Source organism: Chrysochloris asiatica, unplaced genomic scaffold, assembly GCF_000296735.1.
Source record: "Chrysochloris asiatica unplaced genomic scaffold, ChrAsi1.0 scaffold00143, whole genome shotgun sequence".
In the NCBI taxonomy this organism is placed as follows: Eukaryota; Metazoa; Chordata; class Mammalia; order Afrosoricida; family Chrysochloridae; genus Chrysochloris; species Chrysochloris asiatica.
The window spans coordinates 4,910,288-4,931,127 of NW_006408661.1; the positions used below are offsets into that span (position 1 = coordinate 4,910,288).

Consider the following 20,840-nt stretch of genomic DNA (forward strand, 5'->3'; position numbering starts at 1 on the left):
TTGCCCAGTGCAATACGTCGTCTGATCTCTTGACTGCTACTTCCGCGAGTGTTGATAGTTGATCCAAGAAGAATGAAGTCCTTGACAACTTCAATCCTTTTGCATGGATCCATGCTTTTGCATGGATCCCTTCAAATACTCATCACAGTCACTCTATGAGGGAAATAACATATTTTTCAAATATAACGTGGCCATAAAGAACACCTAACAAGAAACTCACTCAGGAAGGGGTTGTGTGGTTTGCCAAAACTGTATAATGCAGGCTTCATTTGCATAACATACTGTACCCTTATATGTCTATGAAAATTGGACAGTGAATAAGGAAGACCATAGAAGAACTGATGCATTTGAGTTAGGTTTTGGAATATTGTTAGAATATTGAGAGTACCGTGGAATACCAAAAGAATAAACAAATCTGTCTTGGAAGAAGTACAGTCAGAATGCTCCTTAGAAGCCAGGATGGCGAGACTTCATCTCTCATTCTTCAGATATGTTTTCAGAAGGGCCAGTCCCTGGGAAAGGACATCATGCTTGATAAAGTGGAGGGTCTTCAAAAAAGAAGAAGACCCCCAACGAAATGGACTGGCACAGTGGCAACAACTATGGGCTCAAGTGTAACTAACAACTGTGAGGATGAAGCAGACCCAGGCATTGTTTTTGTTGTTGTTGTTCATAGGGTTGCTATGAGTTGGAACTGACTCCATGGTGCCTAACAACAGCATTGGTATTCCTACATTCCTTACAGATTAGAAAATTGAGGCTTAGCGAGAGAGTAATGATTTGCTTAATAAAGGGCAAAGCTAAGATTAGATATCAGGCGATTCTCCTTTGAAATTAATCAACCTCAGACAAGCAGCACAACATTCTTTCAAGTACTGTCAAAGGTTTATTTTATAATGGGTCAAAATGAAGTGAATTGTTAAGGTATAGATGGATGAAATGAGAGGTCAGTGAGTTTCTTATTTTTCCTACTCTTATCAGTTTGTAGGAAGCAATCTATTACAGAAGTAAAATTTCTTTTTTTGTTTTATTGTCGTAAAATATGTAATATTTGCCAACTCAACATTTTACATGTATAGTTCAGTAACAATAATTACATCATCATGTTGTGTAATCACCAGTATTATCCAATTCCAAAGAATTCCATCACCATTTTCTGTGTTTTGTGTACATAAAAAAAAAAAAAAAAGAGAGAGAGAGAAAGGAGGCAAATACTGTTAACTGATGGTACATGGAGAGAGGATTGTAATCACTGCAATGAAACAACATATGATTGAGTGCAAAACTGATGATCTGTCCTATAAATTAATACTCAATTCATAATGAAAGCTTTTAAAAAAATGTATATACATTTATTCTCTCAAAAATAAAAAGTGACCTAGACATTCCACTTGTAGGTATATGCCCAAAAGATTTTAAAGCAGTGACACAGATACATGTACAACAAAAAGTGGAAATCACCAAATGTCCATCAACAGAAGAATGGATAAATAAAAATTGGTAGCTACAATGGACTGACTATTACTCAGCAATTAGAAAAAATGAAGTTTTGATACATGCTACCACCTGGATGAATCTTGAAACACTATGCTGAGTGAAGCAAATCAATCTATAAGGACAAAAATAATCTCACTTATACAAGATACCTAGAGTAGGACAATATATACATATCAAGGATTTGTGGTGTGGCTTGTAGGATCAGCACTGGGCTACAAACCACAATGTAGGTATTTCAAACCTACCAGCTGCTCTTTGCAAACTCTATACAGGGCCGCTATGAGTCAGAGTCGACTAAACAACACAATAACAACAATGTATATATATACTTAAGTTTACTAGTGGCTACGGGAGCGGAAGGACACCACTCGCCTGTCAGTTTGTCATCATGTGGTGGCTCGCATGTTGCTGTGTTTCTAGAAGCTATGCCACTGGTATTTTAAATACCAGCAGGGTCATCCATGGTGAACAGATTTCAGCTGAGCTTCTAGACTAAGCTAGACTAGGTAGATGGAGAGGCAGACTGCTGAATGTTTAGTCACTGCAAGCTTTATGAATAGAAGTGGAACACTGTCACATAGCATTAGAATATTGAAACATTATGAATAGAGCCAGGATACGGTCAGATATTAGTGCCGAAAGATGAGCCCCTCAGGTTGGAAGACACCAAAATACTACTGGGGAAGAGCTGTTTCCATAAAATAGAGTTGACTGTGATGATATGACTAGAGTAAAGCTTTAGGGACCTTCCTATGCTGATGGGGGACAACTAAATTGAGGAGAAACAACTATACACATCTGTTAATAGTTGGAACATGGAATGTACAAAGTATGAATCTAGGAAAATTGAAAGCTGTCGAAAATGAATAGACCACGTAAACGTCAGTATCCAAGCATTAGTGAGCTGAAAAGGACTCACAGTGGCCATTTTGAATCTGACACTTACATGGTTTACTATGCTCGGAATTGAAGAGAAATGATGTCATATTCATCATGAAAAATAACATTTCAAGATCTTTCTTGAAATATAATGCTGTCTATGATATGTTAATATCCATACATCTATAAGAAAGACCACTTAATGCCACTACTATTCAGATTAACTCATCAAACACTAAGTCAGTGATAATGAAATTGATGAATTCTATCAACTTCTTCAGTCTGAAATTGATCAAACATGCCATCCAGATGTATTGATAATTACTGGTGATTGGAATGCAAAAGTTGGAAACAAGGATCAGTAGTTGGAAAATATGGCTTTGGTGATAGAAACTATGCTGGAGAGCATATGATAGAATTTTGCAAAACCAATGACATTCATTGCAAGTATCTCTTTAAACAACACAAAAGATGACTATACACCTGGACCTCACCAGATGGAATATACAGAAATCAAATTGACTCCACCTGTGGAAAGAGACAGTGAAAGCTCCATATCATCAGCAAAAACAAGACCGGGGCAGACTGTAAGAGACCATCAATTTCTCATATGCAAGTTCAGTCTGAAGCTGAAGACAATTAAAACAAGTCCACGAATTTTGTTATTGTTGTTGGTAAGTGCTGTCGAGTCAGCTCCAACTCATAGCAACTCTGTTTAGGGTTTCCAAGGAGCAGCCAGTGAGTTTGAACTGCCAAATTTGCAGTTCAAACTGACTTTTCGGTCCAATGCATTATTCTACAACACCATATAAAAATCTACTGCCATGATTAGAGACCATGATTAGAGAGATGCAAATCAAAACAACAATGAGATATCTCACACCAACAATAATAGCAAAGATGAAAAATATAGAGGACAATAAATGCTGGCGGGGATGTGGAGATACTGGGACATTCCTGCATTGCTGGTGGGACTGCAAAATGGTCCAACCTCTATGGAAAGCAATATGGCGCTTCCTCAGAAGGTTGAAAATAGAAATACATTATGATCCAGCAATTCCTCTACTTGGTATTTATCCACAAGAAAAACGAGCCACAATCTGAGAAGATATATGCACACCAATGTTATAGCAGCACTATTTACAATAGCAAAAAGATGGAGGCAGCCAAAGTGCCCATCAACAGAAGAATGGATAAACAAACTGTGGTACATACACACAATGGAATACTATGCTACCTTGAAGAACAAGGAAGCTGCAAGCCACCGCATAACATGGATGAACCTTGAGGGCATTATGTTGAGTGAAATTAGTCACAAAAAGAGAAATACTGCATAGGACCACTACTGTAAAAGACTAAGGGAAAAAGAACCCATACTAAAGGGGGATGGTGGGGGGGATTCTTTGTTGATTATTGGGATGTTGGGGGTGGGTGAGGGGAGAGAGGGGAAGGTGGAGCACAGGGCAGGGATTAGACACAAGATAGTTTGGGTGATAGGGAGGGGGGCAATATACAAATAGGGAGAGGGGAATGGAAGAACAAAGCAGACGGGAGAACAATTAGACAGGTCTCAATGGGCTAAGTGAGACAGAGGTAAATAATAATATATGCACAACTTGAGAACAACAGAGTTCTGGGATACAGAGATCGAGCCATGGTTGGAATGTGGAAAAGGGGGAAATAATATTAAGATGCTTGGCTGTCTTTTCAATCTTGGTTTTCCTTGCATTATATTATAAAATAGACACTGGAGGGAGAGAAAGGAATAGGGAAAAGCATCACCATAGAAAGCTTGTAAGTCCGTCTTCTGCCTATAACTGATTGGAACACCTAAAATGGGGCTAACACTGAGTTATAGTTTGTGATGGAAAATTATTGGTACGGGTTGGTTGCAGATCATGATTAATATAATTAACATCACTAAATAATACACGTGAAAAACAATAAATTGATAAATGTATATATTTATTTATTTACAATAAGTATGTAAATTGTTGTTGTTGTTAGGTGCCATAGAGTTGGTATCAACTCATAGCAACTTTATGCACAGCAAAATGAAACACTGCCTGATCCTGGGCCAACCTCACTACTGTTGCCACGCTTGAGTTAATCGATGCTGCCACTTGGCCAATCCATCTCGTTGGGGGTCTTCCTCTTTTTCTCTGAGCCTCCACCTTACCAAACAGGTATGTAAATAAACAGCTAAGAAAGGAAAACTCTCCGAAATATCTGACTAAAGTATGAGAGATTCAAGTTAGTGGGAAAATTCCCTATCTTTCAACTCCATTTTCCTAGGAATTTTTTGACGTCCTGTCATATGAATAGGGAGAAGTACTTATTCTATTCCCAGAAGTCACAATGTCCTTAACTTTCTTCAATTTCAAATTGTGCCAAGAGGGTGGCTATACACGCATTATGACCAGGTGGAAGAAATTCCCAGGACAGGGAGCCAGTTAAAACTATGGCTCAAAATAAGGCAATATTCAATTATGTATAATCAGTAAAGCTGGTGCAAGACGGTGAACTACATGCTGAACAATGGCTGAAGTAAATGGTAGGGACAAGGAAATTTTGAAGTGACAGGAGGTGTCTTAAATAATGGGCACAGTAATGATTTCTTTGTTTTTCCTATTGGTTTATGCTGTTTGGGTCTCTACGATTCCATTCATATTGCTGTTGCAAAGTGTTGTCGGGTTGATTTTATGTTATAGTGATCCTATGTAACTGAACTGTCCCAAATTTAGAACAGCAAACCAGGTCTTTCCCCTGCAGAGTCAGAGTGAGTTTGAACTAGTAATCTCTTGGTTAGCAGTCGAGCTTTTAACTGTTTGTGCCAGCAGACTTCTTTAACTTTCATATTGTTAAGCTCTTTTTAAATGTTGGTGATCATTTTTGGCTATTTGCTCATGTGTTAGGCCCTAAACAATTGACTGGGAGATCTCTGTGCACGGGACTGTAGTGGAGGGTGAGCTGGACCGTCTATTATCAATGGGCTGTAGGTTCCCCATGATTCTTCCTTACCCACTTTGCATAAATGTCACTTGCTCAGAGATGTCTTCCCCTACATACACTATGTAACAGAACCAACAGACTCCCCAACTCCCTACCCTGTTGCTCCCAATTCCTTCTACCAGCTTGATTTTTCTTCCTAACACTTGTCACCACTTGACATACGTTTTTTTGCCCCCTACTTGAGTTCAAGTTCCAATATAAACTTAGTCTGTTTTGCTCCCTGCTATATGCCCATATTTAAAACAACGCCTGGCACACAAAGAGACAAAGAGGGGAAGGGAAGAAAGAGGAAAAAGGGAAAGGAAGAAATCAAAACAGGAAGGTAGATTGGTAGGTTTATTGTTTGGTGGTTGTATTTAATAGTAAATAATGGCAGGTGAAACTCTTTTGTGATTTTAGAGGTTAAAGTAGAGTCTGGCCCAAATTTTATATATATAGGAGCTCTGGTAGTGTAGTGGTTACGAATCGGGCTGCAAACCTTAAGGTCAGCAGTTGGAAACTACCAGCCGCTCTGCAGGCGGAGAACAATAAGGGTTTCTGCTCCTGTAAAGATTTACACCCTTGGAAACCCTGCACAGGGTCGCTATGGGTCGGAACCGACTCGGCGGCACTGAACAACAATTATAGAAACAGTCATGCCAAGTGCTTTGTGTGGTGCTCTATGAGGACAGGGTTTTGCTCACCTGGGACAGTAGACATTTACCATGTCTTGAATGACTGAAGACATTCCTGTAATGTCTTGCTTTGTACAACCTTCCTCTAGTTTTTCACATCTCGGAAATGATAAAAATGCCATCACAGATTGAATTTCTTAATACCTCAACAAGATGGGTTTGATACATTTTATTTAGAAAAAATAAAGTGACTTTTCGTTACATCCTTGAGTTCCTGGAATAAAATTCATATATGCCACAAAATCCAAGCAGTAGTCATCACTTTTCAATTACTCTCTATTTTTGTTGTTGTTGTTATGTGGTTGAGTTGGTTCAAACCCATAGTGACCCTACATAGGGTTTTCAGGGAGTGGATGGTGAGTTTAAACCGCCAACCTTGAGCATCAAACCGACTTTGCAGTCCAGCGCATTTACTCGACAGTGCCACACCAGGATTCTCTGTTAAAGTGGGAAATATTTGAGTTTTCCTTCTCTGACAGGTTTCCACCTTCACAGGTTCCAGTGTACACAGATTTTATTGTATAAATTTGGGAGAAAGGATTGTTTCCTCCCACTCCAGACTCAATCTTTTATGATATAGTTGAACCTCTGCATCCTCAGATTTTACATCTGTGGATTCAACCAACCAGATTGAAAATATTTTGGGGAAAGTAAAATGTGAGTTTGCCATGCTGAGCCCTATGCTTAATTCATGAGAATGAAGAAATGAGGTCTCTCTCCAGTCACTCCTTTGAGCATTGTTCGCTCTTGTCTTGCTCTGTTACTACTTGTATTTTTTTGTGCCAATTGTGTCTACCCAAAGGCTTTCGATTGTGTGGCTCTTGACAAGCTATGGACAACATTGCAAAGTATGAGTATTTCGGAACACTTAATTGTGCTCATGAGTAATCTGTACCTGGACCAAGAGGCAGTTGTTCGAACAGAACATGGGAACACCGAATGGTTTAGTTAGAAAAGGTGTGTAACAAGGTTGTATTCTTTCATGATACGTATTCAACATGTATGCTGAGCAAATCATCTGAGAAGCTGGGAAGAAAAACGTGGCATCAGAATTGGAGGAAGACTCATTAACAACCTGTGACATGCAGATGATACAACCTTGCTTGCTGAAAGTGAAGAGGACCTAAAATATTTACTGATGAAGATCAAAGAACACAACCTTCGGTATGGATTACATCTCAATGTAAAGAAAATACTACTGGGCCAATAAAGAATGTTCTTATCAATGGAGAAAAGATTGAAGTTGTCAGGGACTTCATTCTTCTTGGATCAACTATCAACACTCACGGAAACAGCAGTCAAGAAATCAAACGACACATTGCATTAGGCAAAAATCTGTTGTACAAGACCTTTTTAGAGTGTTGAAGAGCAAAGATGTCAGCTTGAGGACTAAGGTGCACCTGACCCAAGCCATGGTATTTTCAATAACCTCATATGCATGTGAAAGCTGGACAGTGAATAAGGAAAACCATAGAAGAATTGATGCTTTTGAGTTATGGTATTGGAGGAGGCTATTGAAAGTGCCATGGGCTGCCAAAAGAACCAACAAATCCATTTTGGAAGAAGTGCAGCCAGAGTGCTCCTTGGAAGCCAAGATGGCCAAACTTTGTCCTCATACTTTGGACATATTGTCAGGAGGGACCAGTCGCTGGAGAAGGATACCATGTTTAGCAGAGCGGAGGGTCAGAGAAAAAGAGGAAGACCCCCAACGAGATGGAATGGCTAGGTGGCAGCATTGAAGGACTCAAGTGTAGCAACAGTAGTGAGGTTGACCCAGGATCGGGCAGTATTTCATTCTGCTGTGCATAAGGTCACAATGGGTCGGTACCAACTTGATGGCACCTAACAACCACAACAACAAAAAGCAGTTAAGTGGTCAAAGCAATTCTCCAAAATCTAAGAGGGAACATTAAATGCTACTTATATTGCATTGTTGTTGTGAAGTGCCATTGAGTGTGTTCCGACTCATAGTGACCCTGTATAGGATTTCTGATGAGTGACTGGTCAGCTTGAACCACCAACCTTAAGGTTCAAAGCAACTTTGCAGGTCAGCACATTAATGCACAGCGCCACACCAGGTAGGTATTGTAAATAATCTAGAGATGATTTAATGCATATGAGAGGATGTGTGTAGGTTATATTCAAGTGTAATCTACATTTTATATATAAGGAAGTTGAACATCCACGAATTTTGGTGCCTGAGGACTGCAGGATGATGGTGTGTGGGTCTATGTCCCGGTACCAATTCCTTGTGGATACCAACAGACAATTGTATGCTCCTCTTAATTTGTGTAATAATTGAGTATGGAATATTGTAGTGACTTTCTGAGTATTAAAAATGAATTAAAATAAAATAAAAATCAACAGCTGTTGAACAGTATAAAATATACTTTTATTTATTTTGTTGAGTCAGAAGGGCGTAAAAAAAATTATTGCTAAAGTAGATAACAGGCAAACAAAGGTCCAGTTATCTTAGAGTTTATTTAAAACAAGAGAAAAAGGTCATAATGTTTTCATGCAATACATACTTGGTTCTTTAAATAACAATTATGACAATAGCAGAAGGAATTAAGGAATGCTGTACTTGTGATCCATACAAAACACCAACATTTTGGGTTGTACATAATTAAATAAGTATCTCAAACACTTTTCAAAATACTGTAATAGCCAATACATAGAAGCATGCCTTAGGTGGGCACAGGAATGCAATTAAAAAAACAAAAAAAAAATCACACAGGAACTACTCAATTAAAAAAAAAAATCACTGAGCAAGAAACGCAACATAAACTTCACATACTGATTTTACACAACTTCTATACAGTACCTTGACTTAAATCCAAGAGCAAAAGTTAAGACTCTCCTCCTCTATTTTTGGTAAACAACTGCCTGGTAAACGTGGATGAATTTCCCCCTGGATTTTACCTCGGAGTAGCCTTTACATTTTTTTTTTATTTAAAAGAGGGCAGGTTTGGCACTTTTATACTGATGTCACCAATGTTAATATTTCGTGGGATCTCAGGAAGATTCATGTTCTTTACAGCTGATACAGCACGGGCTGGGGCTCCTGCGAAGCCAGCCTGTATACAGAAGCAAATACAAGAAAAACAAAATGTACAACTCAGGTGTGGTTCATCATCAAACATTTATAATGGAAGACAATGATAAAAGATTTTCATACAGTAAGTTTAAAGACCAAATGATAGTTTGAACTGGTATGAGATGGTTACTTTGAAATACTACTCTATAAAAAGAAAACAGTTGACACATTAAAAAATACTGTGAGCACATGCAATGATAACGATGAAAAGATTTACATGTAAAATAACATGTCCTACCCTAGATGTTATACATGTAATATTCAATAGCTACAGCTAGATCTTCACCTATATCTTGATGTAACTGACTTACGATCTAAGCAGGAAGCATATTTCACTTTAGTTTCCTTATTAAACATCTCTTGCAACAATCACAATTTTGGGGGCGGGGGTTTTAAAAATGGCATTGGTTATCATCAATGTGTCGTGAAATAAAAATAAAAGTAATAGATTATGCTTGTTTTGTTTCTTTACTCAGGGCTAAGCCCTTAAAACATTTATAAACAGCAGACAATTTTAAATACATTTTAAAAAATGTGGGAGAGTTCTAAGTTTTGCTAGGAAAGTTCTAGAAGGCTTAAAAAAAAAAAAAAAAAAAAATCAGGCTCTTTACTCTAAAGAGAATTGTTCTGCCTAAAGATGAAACTGCAAAAAAGAGGATCATTCAAACCCTTCAATGCATTAATAAAAATATAGAGACTAAAAATATTTTATCATATAAGGTAGACTCAACAACATATATTTAGTTTACAGTAAACAGATTTAGAGCAAAAAAATTAGCATAAATGCAATAGGCTTGCTGTTGCTGTTAAGTGCCAATGACTTGGTTTCAATTCTTAGTGACACTGTATAGGGTTTTCAAGGCTGCATTTCTTTGCAGGAGCAGAAAAACCTCATCTTTCTCCCATAATGCAAGAGGTTGTATATATAAATAAATTTCAAATTTTTCAGTAATTACCATATTGTATAATACTTAGATTTCCTCTTAGTAGGAAAATTTATCATTTGTAAAATAATATTGAAAGAAAATATGCTTAAAGATAAAAAGAATAATGGATTATATATTTTGTCTCAAACAGCATTTATGGTTTAATTTATATTGTCATCCATCTTTATTCAGGCTATATAATACAGCAATGCCAACAAACACATCTGAGTTCAAGGCCATCACCTTGCACAGAAACAGACAAGTAACAAAAACAAATCTTCCACAATATCCATGTAATTAGAAATACTACTTTTAAAGTCCCTTTTCATAATTTGGTGTTTTTTTTTCTTATATAAGCCTACCTTTTTTGTTGATAAATAAATAATAATAAAGCTGTTACCTGAGATAAATCTTGACTGATACAAAATAGGCCAGTGTAAACTATTTGCTGAATAAAGGATACAAACATTGTTAAGCAATGAAATTATCAATTAAATTAATTAAAAGCTATGAATTATCAATTCAGAATTGGAAAAAATAGAAAAATCAGTAAAATAGTATCAGTAATAGATATGGTCCACACAGGCAATGACAAGGGTGATATGGATGAAAAACTCCATAGCCTAATGTTAGGTTAGGGCTGAAGAATGCAATTTTTATAATTTAATGAAGGGTGATTATTTTTTATGTATAACCAAAATTTGTTTCATTTCTACACTTATACCTACCTGAAGAAATGCATTTTTGTTTAATATCTCATTTTCCCTCCCAGAATACAAAATGATGTTGGAAATACAACCGAATATTATTTAGTGTAGCACATAACATATTCAAAAGGGTCTTTAATCTGACCATTTCAAGTTCAACTTCTAGTAAGCAAAATTTAGAATGGTTTATGATACACTTCTCTTTTTTTTTTTAAAGAATCCAGTTCAGAGAGGTTTACCATCTTGTAGGTCCCCCTTTTCTTTAGCAAGTATGTTAACTGTCATGTGAACATAAACTACAAAATTACAGACATCCCAGAACTAGTATTATTTTTCCAGGCAGAAGGACTTGGTAATTTTTCTGAAATCACAGACCAATTTGCCACTATTTTTGCTTTTCCAAACAGGGAACATATGCATTGGAAAGTATTAATAAAATATTTTCATATGAATTTTTAAAGTCATGAGGAATTTTATTAATTAGAAAGGGATGGAAAGAGAAAATATGAGTATTCATGTGTGTGTGTTTGGATGCCATGATTTATAAAAAATAAAAATACTGTTTCAGTATTAAAATAAAATGTCATAAAATCTACTTTTCCATAATATACTGTACTATGAACAGCTAAACTTAAGAAAATAAAATGAGAATGAAAAATTTATCCAGTTAAATGTCATTAGATTAAGTTGTTTGTTTGAGACCAAAGATGGTGTAGACTTTTGGCTGCTAATGAGAATGAATACACAGTTATTATAGTGATTGATTTAAGTAACATATATGTGCCAATTCCTTATTACGTAAAACCTAAAGAAGTTTCTAAGTACAATTCTTCTAAACATAAGCAGCAAGCCAGAGACATGCAAAGAAATGGTAATTATTAAGAACACGCAAATGAATTAAAGAGAATCAAATTATTTCTCAAGCATGTTCAATAACTTTTGTGAAGTATGTTATGAATTGAAATGTTAGGAAAAACTTTAAAACTTGTAATATGTATTTCAATTTGAAGTAATATTTTAAATCAGGAGTCACAGGGAAATAAAGATATGCATAAAAATTCAAGAAATACTTTTCATGAGAAAATAGATGCTTAAATGACTCCCGGTGTGGTGCTATAAAACAAGTACTGGAATGCTAACCACAAGGTCAGCAGTTCAAACCCACCACCTACTTCTTGGAAACCCTAAATAGAGTCACTGAGTCAAAATTGACTCAACGCCACTTAACAACAACAAATTATTACATACTTATAAATGCAAATTAAGGAGCTCTGGTAGCAGAGTGGTTAGGAGTCAGGCTACTAACTTCAAGGTCAGTGGTTAGAAACTATCAACTGTTCCTCAGGACAAAGATGAGGCTTTCTGTTCCCATAAAGATTTACAGCCTTGGAAACCATATACAGGGTAGCTATGAATCGGAACTGACTCCACAGCACATGACCATCCTATGAATATTAGTTTAAAACAAAACAAAAACCTGTGTATTACTCAGTCAACACCAACACTGCCATAACACAAATTTCATTTCCAGACCTTCAGGAGTGAAGTCTGAAAGAGTTTTTACTTTAGCTTAAAATGTAAAAGAGGTAATTTTCCGTTAAGAAATCAGTTTGCTAACAGAAGTGTAAAGTAATTTTTACCTTGGTTTAGCTTTTGGATTTTGTTTTCCCAGAAAGATACACTCAAAGCAACAAGAAAACATTTATAAATCCTTTTTTGCGTACTAAAATTTATAGGAGTTAGGGTAACCTGATTTAGTATGCACAAATTAAAATAGAATAATATTTCTGAGAGTACGATAAAGTCTTAAATGTTTAAGATTACAGAGTTGGCACAAAGCAGAAATAAAGAATGAATTCCTACTGGAGAAATAACTTGTTTCCATCTATGTTATAATCGAGCACCAAGGCAGGTAAACTGCAGCAATTCCACTAACAAAAACAAATACATGAATCCAAAGCATTTAAGAGTATGGATTTGATGGAAGAATGAAGAACAATATATAAAAGAATGACCATGTTTTCTCTCCCATGAGATTAAATAAATTAACAGAATTAAGAGAAAGAAAACAAAATGAAGTCTGCAAGTATACCAAAATGAGGCCAAACAGATAGAAGACTTATACAGACATACTCTTAGAAATTTCAAGCACTTGAATCACAAAGATAGTAATGGATGAATATGATTTGTTTTTTATTTTGTTTTTAAATTGCCAGACCCAAAAATAAACAAAATATGTGCAAGCAAAACTTAAAAAAAAAAAAGCAGCATTAATAAAATTTATTTCAAAGAACCTGAAAACTCTCTTTTCTTCATGCAATAAGCAATTAACTTTCTTGAAGGGAAAAGTAAAGTAACATCTAGATATTTATTTTATCTAAAACAAAATTCTATTCTACCATCTTAAAATAACTTTTCTCACACTTTAAATACAGTATAATAAGATGGTAGTTGAAATAATTTTTACAAACTGAAACCTTTACCCACCCTTCCTGCTGGACATTGCTATATGCACATTCATAATTTTGATATAACAGCAAAGTGGTAAAAAGAACATCAATATTAATAAACACAGTACTAAATGGTTTCAGACTCAAAATCATTAACAAAATAATGGCAGATTTTGAAAGCATGTTTTTGAGTAAAACAGTTTCTGTTTTTTAACTTTATCAATGTGAGGTTGGGGTGGGATGGGGGAGAAGTAGCCTTTGCTCTTTGCTTTAAAGGCAGTGTTTTAATACTGAAAGTATACATGATCAGATTAGAAATGCTTACAACAATACTCTAATGGGCAAGAAAGAAGTGTTTGAATGTGTGAAAAATCGAAAAATCTTTATCATACTCTTATTGAACTCTCAGGAGCTCTAACTGCAAAATATGGTGGTGGTGGTGTGCCGTGGAGTTGGTTCCAACTCACAGAGACCCTGCATAGGGTTTTCGAGGCTGTAAATCTTTACAGGAGCAGAAAGTCTCATCTTTCTCTTGCGGAACAGCTGGTAGTTTCGAACTGCTGACCTTGGGTTAGCAGCCTGATTTGTAACCACTACGCTACCAGAGCTCCTTAACCAAAGTATAAAATAACGAAGTAGCAAGGTAAAGGGGCAGAACTAACTCACTAGCTGACCTTTTAACATCTGTATTTTCCAACAACTGCATCTGTACCTACTTCTCTTAATTTCTACTCTTTTAAAATAGAAACTGATGTTTTAAAAAGCCAATCAATAGTTCTAGTGATGCAACTTCAGAGACCTAAGTGTTAACTGTTCTTTGCTAGACAACAGAAGACTAACACAAATCAAAGACAGAAACTGGCAGTCATCTGGATCAATGGAGTAAATGAGGCCACTATGTATTGTCTTTTCTATATCCAGAGCCAAAATAGGTATTCCAGCCACATGAAAGCCTCCAGTGATAGACAGGTGATGGCTGTGCTGTAGACACACTGACCAAGAAGTGAACTGAGCTCTCTCATATGAACGGCAAGAATTCTACTAAACCAACGACTGCCCCTTTTAACTAGGAGTCTATAAAAAACATTTCCATACTTGCTTATATGCTTTGCAAAAATGCCCAAGGTTTACAGTATTTTGCTAAGTCTGATTATGAAATGCTTAGAAGTAAAGAATGCTACAGCAGAAATCTTTATTATTTTGGTCCCTGTATTTAATGCAAGTTTTAGAAGATTTCTAATCTACTTTTTGTTGGCCAACTTTAATATACACCTGCTAGTCAAAATTGTAAAGACAATTCTGTTAAGACTTTGGAACTGAAAACCATTTTGTGGGAAAAAAAGCAACTATTTGTAACAGTCAATTATTTCAAGACTTCACTGCTTGCCACTTTATATGCAAAACTCTAAAGCTTTATGATTTTTAAATTCATAGCTTTCAAAACCCAGCAGGTAATTTTATGTTAAAATCCTAATTTAGAGATGAAATTAAAGAAAAAAAAGAAAAGAAAATAACTGTGAGAGTTAAATTAAGATTGGTTCTGCCATATGAGGCTCAAACACTGTTTTTACATACCAGGTAAATTGTCATTTCTACAAATATAATTTGTCAGTTAAATGACAATGGTTTTTAAAAATTAAACTTCCATTTTACAATGCAGGCAGACAAAACAGAACAAACATGACATCAATGATATACTAGTAAAATACACTAAGTCCAATAAAAGATGAAGAAACTACAAGGAGGAACTAGAATGGAAAATAGGCTACAGGGACTGCATGGGTTCATTAACACAAAGAATTTTTGAGTCTGGCCTAAATAATTAATTGTCTTTGACGTCATTTTGCTTTCCCTTTGTTAAAGCACATGTTTCTTAAAGTCAGCAATACCTTGTCTACCTGTCCTGTCTGGGAGACTGAAAGATAAAGGTCTGTAAGAGAGAAGAATGGAAAGAGCTAGAAAGATCAGGATGTTCAGAATAAGAGGACTGACTTTTAAAAAAAAGTAGTGACCCATTTACCCACCTTAAAAATAACACAAAATACATAAAAGCTAGTAAGTTCTCCCCAGCACCATCCCTTTACCTCCACCCCCTCCTCCCAGGGAGCTCTTATATTCCTTGAGTGATTTCTGAGTGCTTCTTACACTTCCCCCCAACCCTACCAACCTCCCAGCTTAAACCATTTTGACCCCAGAATCCAATGTTAAAGTAAACCTTTTTTTTTTTTTTTTTTTCCTATCAAAGCAGAATAGATGAAAATACATTCAGAGCGTTATCTCTGCTTCTCTCAAGCTAAGGAACTGGGAGATCTTTGCATCTACTTGTCTATGTATTGTGAATTAAACTGGTTTCACTTTATTATTGGAAACTTACTCTTTTTAAGACAACAGAATACAATCTTTGATTCCTGAAAATGTAAAGGCATCTAGATAGACCCATGTTAAAATTTTTAAAGCTGTATCTTAATTATACATATGTTGATTTTTAAAGATATGAATACTATGCCTGAAATATTACTTATATGAATTTTTTAATATAGCCAGTTAGAATCATCAAGTATTACATTCTGGATTTTAATGCAGTCTTTCTTATTAAGTTTTGATTACATAATAATCTTTAAATGAAATTAAATAAGAGCCAGATTTTTAAAACTTTACATGTTGTTCTCAATTAATTTTGGATTCTGAAGCCATGTATCTTCGAGCTGTAAGCAGTTACAGAACCATGAAAAATGAGCCTATACTAAAACTTTTGACATTTCATTTTGTCTGGAATAAAGCTGACAGTCTTCTAAACATACTAAAGATATACACAAATTATTTAAATATTATACAAAGTCAGTATGACTTTTCAAAATATGATCAGGACTAACAGGCCTCATTTTGATTCAGATCTTATTAAATAATTAAAATTTTAACAGACACACTTTAAAGAAACACTTGATAAATGTACATAATGCTGTGGTTTAGTTCTAATAAAAAGAATTTAAATCATATTTTCTTATAAAGAGCAAAAAGATAAACTAATTTGGTAGCATATAACAGATAACAACTGATTGTATATCCTAAAAGATGATTAGCAGATAAATAATATTTGTATTTACCAGTATTGCAAACTATTTAAATACCATTTCTGGGAAAGGGTTTTTTAAAAAAGTATTCTCATATAGTTAATGGTATTCTTGTAACTACAATCCAAAATATCAATTTTGCTGCTCTTTATAGATCAGAAAAACTGCCTAATTCAAGTTTTACTGAGCAATCAAAAGGCAAAAATCTATTATGTAATTACTATAAATCCTTCATGGCTTTTGTCACTATTACACAAAGCACACTAAGGAGCAAAAGAAAAGGAAAAAAAGGACACCACTAATGGAAAGGAGTTGGTACCTGGAAATATGAAAGTTCATTCTAAATAATTAATGGGTTAGATCACTGTTTGTCTCTTGGCATTTAAAATCTATAACCACATAGTTTTGTAAGGCAATGGTTAAAAAGAGTACACACATTTTAACTCATTAATTTTTAGACTTTAAAAACTATAGAGTTTATAGTAAATCTTTTACTAACTAAATTATATATTGCAAACCAATTATACTAATTAATATATTGCAATATTCCAAGTCCTTTTTCTTCTCCTAAAACAAAAATTTGTCTATTAACCTAGTTTCCACCTTTAAAAATTACTGACTATAGACACACAAATATACAGTTATTTTTAAAAATCATGATTTTAAATTCTTCACAATTACAAGCCTCTCCTAGAAAAATCAATAGGAATGATAGAGTGAGATAAGGTAAAATAATTAAAAATAATACAATAGAGAAATTTTTATGTAAAGCTTCAACTGTTTGTAATCCTCATAGTTGATGTTTATTCACCATCTGGTTTTTTTCAACACAAATGAGCAGTAAGTAGCGCTGTGCTCAAGTCGATCCTTTAAAATGCCAACAAGGTACAAATTCCTCTGAACTCACCTGTAGTATGTTAATACTAATATATGTAATACCTTGTTCTTCTTTATAGTAATATTTACTTTAAATCAACCATATAAATAATATATGTACTAGCATATATTCTTCCAATCTAAATTGTGCTATAAATACCAAAGGTAAGACATAACCTTAAGTAAGCATAGTGTTGAAAAGGATACAGAAATTATCCACCTTTCTTAAACTCTTCTTTGGTAATAAGCTGCTGGTGGGGGTAATGGTTGTGTGCCACTGAGTCGGTGCTGACTCATAGCGACCCTGCATACGGTTTCTGTGGCCTCCTCTTTCTCCAAGGAGCGACTGATAGATTCGAACTACTGACCTTGCGATTAACAGCTCAGCTTGTCAACCACTATGTTACCAGGGCTCCTTTGGTAATAAGAAACCACCAAAATAATGTGAAATTGAGTGGCTCAGCTACAGCACCTGTTGCTGATATTCACCCTAATACTGGAGGGGAGTGTCACTAAAATTCTAAAGAAAAGTTTTGTATAATGCTAATGTGCTGGTAGACTCCTGGTGTGGCACTGTAGGATCAGCACTGGACTGGGAAACACAAATTCAGCAGTTCAAACCCACCAGGTACTCCTCAGAAATCCTATACAGGGTCAATATGATTTGGAACTGACTCAATGACACTTAACAACAACAAAAGCACTGGTTGGTCCTCATTTATCAATCTAAGTGTCAATTTAACAGCACAAAATTAGTCAATTATGAGTATCATAAAACAATTCTTTCTCCTATTGTTGTTGTTAAGTGCCTTCGAGTCGATTCCGACCCATATCAACCCTGTACAGGGTTTTCAAGGAGCAGCTGGTGAGCTTGAAGCACTGACCTTGCAGGTCAAACGACTTTGCAGTCTGATGCATTAGCCCACAGCACCACACCAGGACTCCATAGTATCCATTAAAAGCCATGAATACATATATCATACTATAAAATATGTGACTTAACTAACTTGTCAGTGACCTTTGTAAGGATCCAGAGCTAAAAGATTAAATCAATGAAGTTATATTTTCAATGTTACACTCCCTTGCTACCAAGCACCTATTATAAATTACAGCATTACTTCCTCATGAGAATGCCATCCTGTCTCCTTTCCCTTTCCAGAAATGGCTTTGTACACCCTAAATTATCACACAAAATATCAGTTCTAGGATTTCCATGATAATTATGGACTAATTTTTGTACAACGAATACTAGCTTTCATTATTCAAATAAACTTTAATTTTTTTAAGTAATAAAAATTTGGAATTGTACTTATTACCTAAGGCAATTGTGGCTATGAATACAAACAGCTATTAGGGGGATACTAGTCACTGGTCATAGACCATCTAACAAACCAAAACGTGAATATTCCATTTTCTTTGAACAGAATAAGCATATTAGGTGTACCGAAAGGTGATACTGAAGGACAAACAGTGAACGCTACAAATGATGCATAATTTATGATCATGCTTAGAATCCTCATCAATTAGAGCACTTTCCACTCTTACCTCAGATTTCTCCAATTTATTTTGTGCATCAATTTGTGTAACAATTTCATTCATGTTGGTCTCCAATACCATTCCCCCCATCACCATTTCTGCAAGAATATTGTGAACCTAAAGGAAAAAAATAATGTACCCATAAAAAAAGGTTCATTACAATACAAGAAGTTTCATGATTCTAGTAGTTGCTTTAAATATTGCCGTGGTGACATTGTAAGATAAGCACTAGACTGCTAACCACAAGGTCCATAGTTTAAACCCATGAGCTGCTCCATGAGAGAATTATGAGGCTTCCTGTTCCTATAAAGATTTATAGCCTCATTATGAATCAGAACTAATTCAACAGCTTGGGTGGTGTCTATTATATTAATATGAACTGTAAAAATGATTAAAGCAAGGATTCATAATCCACTTTGATCACTACGGTAAAATCTTACCAAATGTACTGCCACTGAGTCAATTCCAACTCATAGCATCCCTACAGGATAGAGCAGAACTACTCTTCAGGGTTTTCCCAGACTTTTGGGGAACAGACAGTATCAATGGCCTCCTGCAGAGTGTCTGGTGGGTTTGAACCACTGACCTTGTAGTTAGCAGCCCACTAGTTATACCAATGTGTCACCATGGCTCCTTAGGTAGCACCTTAGGCAGTTACATAATTCTCTTTAAGTCTTAAGTTTTATAAGCTATATAACTGAGATAATGTTGTTGTGTGTACCTTCAAGGCAATTCAGACTCATACCAACCCTGTATAGGTTGTAAATCTCTATGGGAGCAGAAAAATCTCATCTTTCTTCTCCAGAGCAGCTGGTGGATTCAAACTGTCAACCATGAAGTAAACAGCCCAATGTGTAAATGCTATGCCACCAGGGTTCAAAGACAATATTAGTACCTTCATAAACGTGGCATAAGGATTGGAGGAAGACTCATTAATAACCTGAGATATGGAGATGATACAACCTTGCTTGCAGAAAGCTCAGAGGACGTAAAATACTGATGAAGATCAAAGACCACAGCCGTCGTTATGGGTTGCACCTCAATGTAAAGAAAACAAAAATCCACACCACTGGACCAATAAACAACATCAAGATAAATGGAGAACAGATTAAAGCTGTCAATGACATCATTTTGCTCAGATCAACCATCAACACTCATGGAAGCAGCAATCAAGTAATCAAACAAAGCATTAGGGAAATCTGCTGCACCAGACCTCTTTGAAGTGTTGAAGAGCAAAGATGTCAGTTTGAGGACTCAGGTACGTCTGATCCAAGCCATGTTATTTTCGATAGCCTAATGTTAAAGTTGGATAGTGAATCAAGAAGACCACAGAAGAATTGATGCATTTGAGTTATGGTGTTGGAGGAAAATATTGAAAGAGCTATGGACTGCCAAAGAACAAACCAAACTGTGTTGGAAGAAGTGCAGCTGAAATGCTCCTTAGAGGCCAGGATGGCCAAGCTTTGTCTCTTATGCTTTGGGCATATTATCAGGAGGGACCAGTCATGGAGAAGGATATCATGTTTGGTAGAGTGGAAGGTTGGAGAAAAAGAGAATGACCCCAACAAGATGGTATGGCACAGTGGCAGCAGAAATGAGATCAAAAGTAACAACGGTTGTGGGGTTGACGCAGGACAAGGCAATGTTTCATTCTGTTGTGCATAGGGTCACAATGAGTTTATACTGACTCAACGGCACCTAACAACAACATCATAATGGGACTTTTGAAAGAATTACATGAAGATCCATAAAATGTCCCCAAAATAAAATTAATGCTCAATAAATATTAACAACCATTATTCTGATAATATTAATGTATTAAATTTAATACTCAAAGAATAATCTGTAAGGGCTTTTTATACCAAATTCTTAGCCAGTAAGTATTAAAAACCAAAGCCTTTTCTCACGTCAATTCGAACTCACTGTAACCGCATGTGGGAGAGTAGATGGTTTCAGGTGGTTTTCTTGGCTACAATCTTTATGAAACAGACAGCCATGTCTTTCCTCCAGGGCATCCCTGTGTGGTTCAAACTGCCAGCCTCTGGTTAAAAGCAGATGATGGACTGCTTTTAATACCCAGGGATCTTTTCAATAGTTATTAGATTGTTATTTTAT

The 20,840-nt window shown here is 35.7% G+C and overlaps 1 protein-coding gene across 1 annotated transcript in view; it reads right to left on the reverse strand.

Moving 5' to 3' along the window:
• Nucleotides 1-9,010: 9,010 nt before the first annotated feature.
• AP3S1 (adaptor-related protein complex 3, sigma 1 subunit) overlaps nucleotides 9,011-20,840 on the reverse strand; it is a 75,754-nt gene continuing 63,924 nt past the window's right edge. Inside the window, exons 5-6 of the mRNA XM_006870528.1 lie at nucleotides 18,735-18,842; nucleotides 9,011-9,139 (exon numbers count right to left, since the gene is read on the reverse strand). Of these exons, the coding sequence (XP_006870590.1) occupies nucleotides 9,011-9,139; nucleotides 18,735-18,842 (237 nt within the window). The remainder of the gene's footprint in view (nucleotides 9,140-18,734; nucleotides 18,843-20,840) is intronic.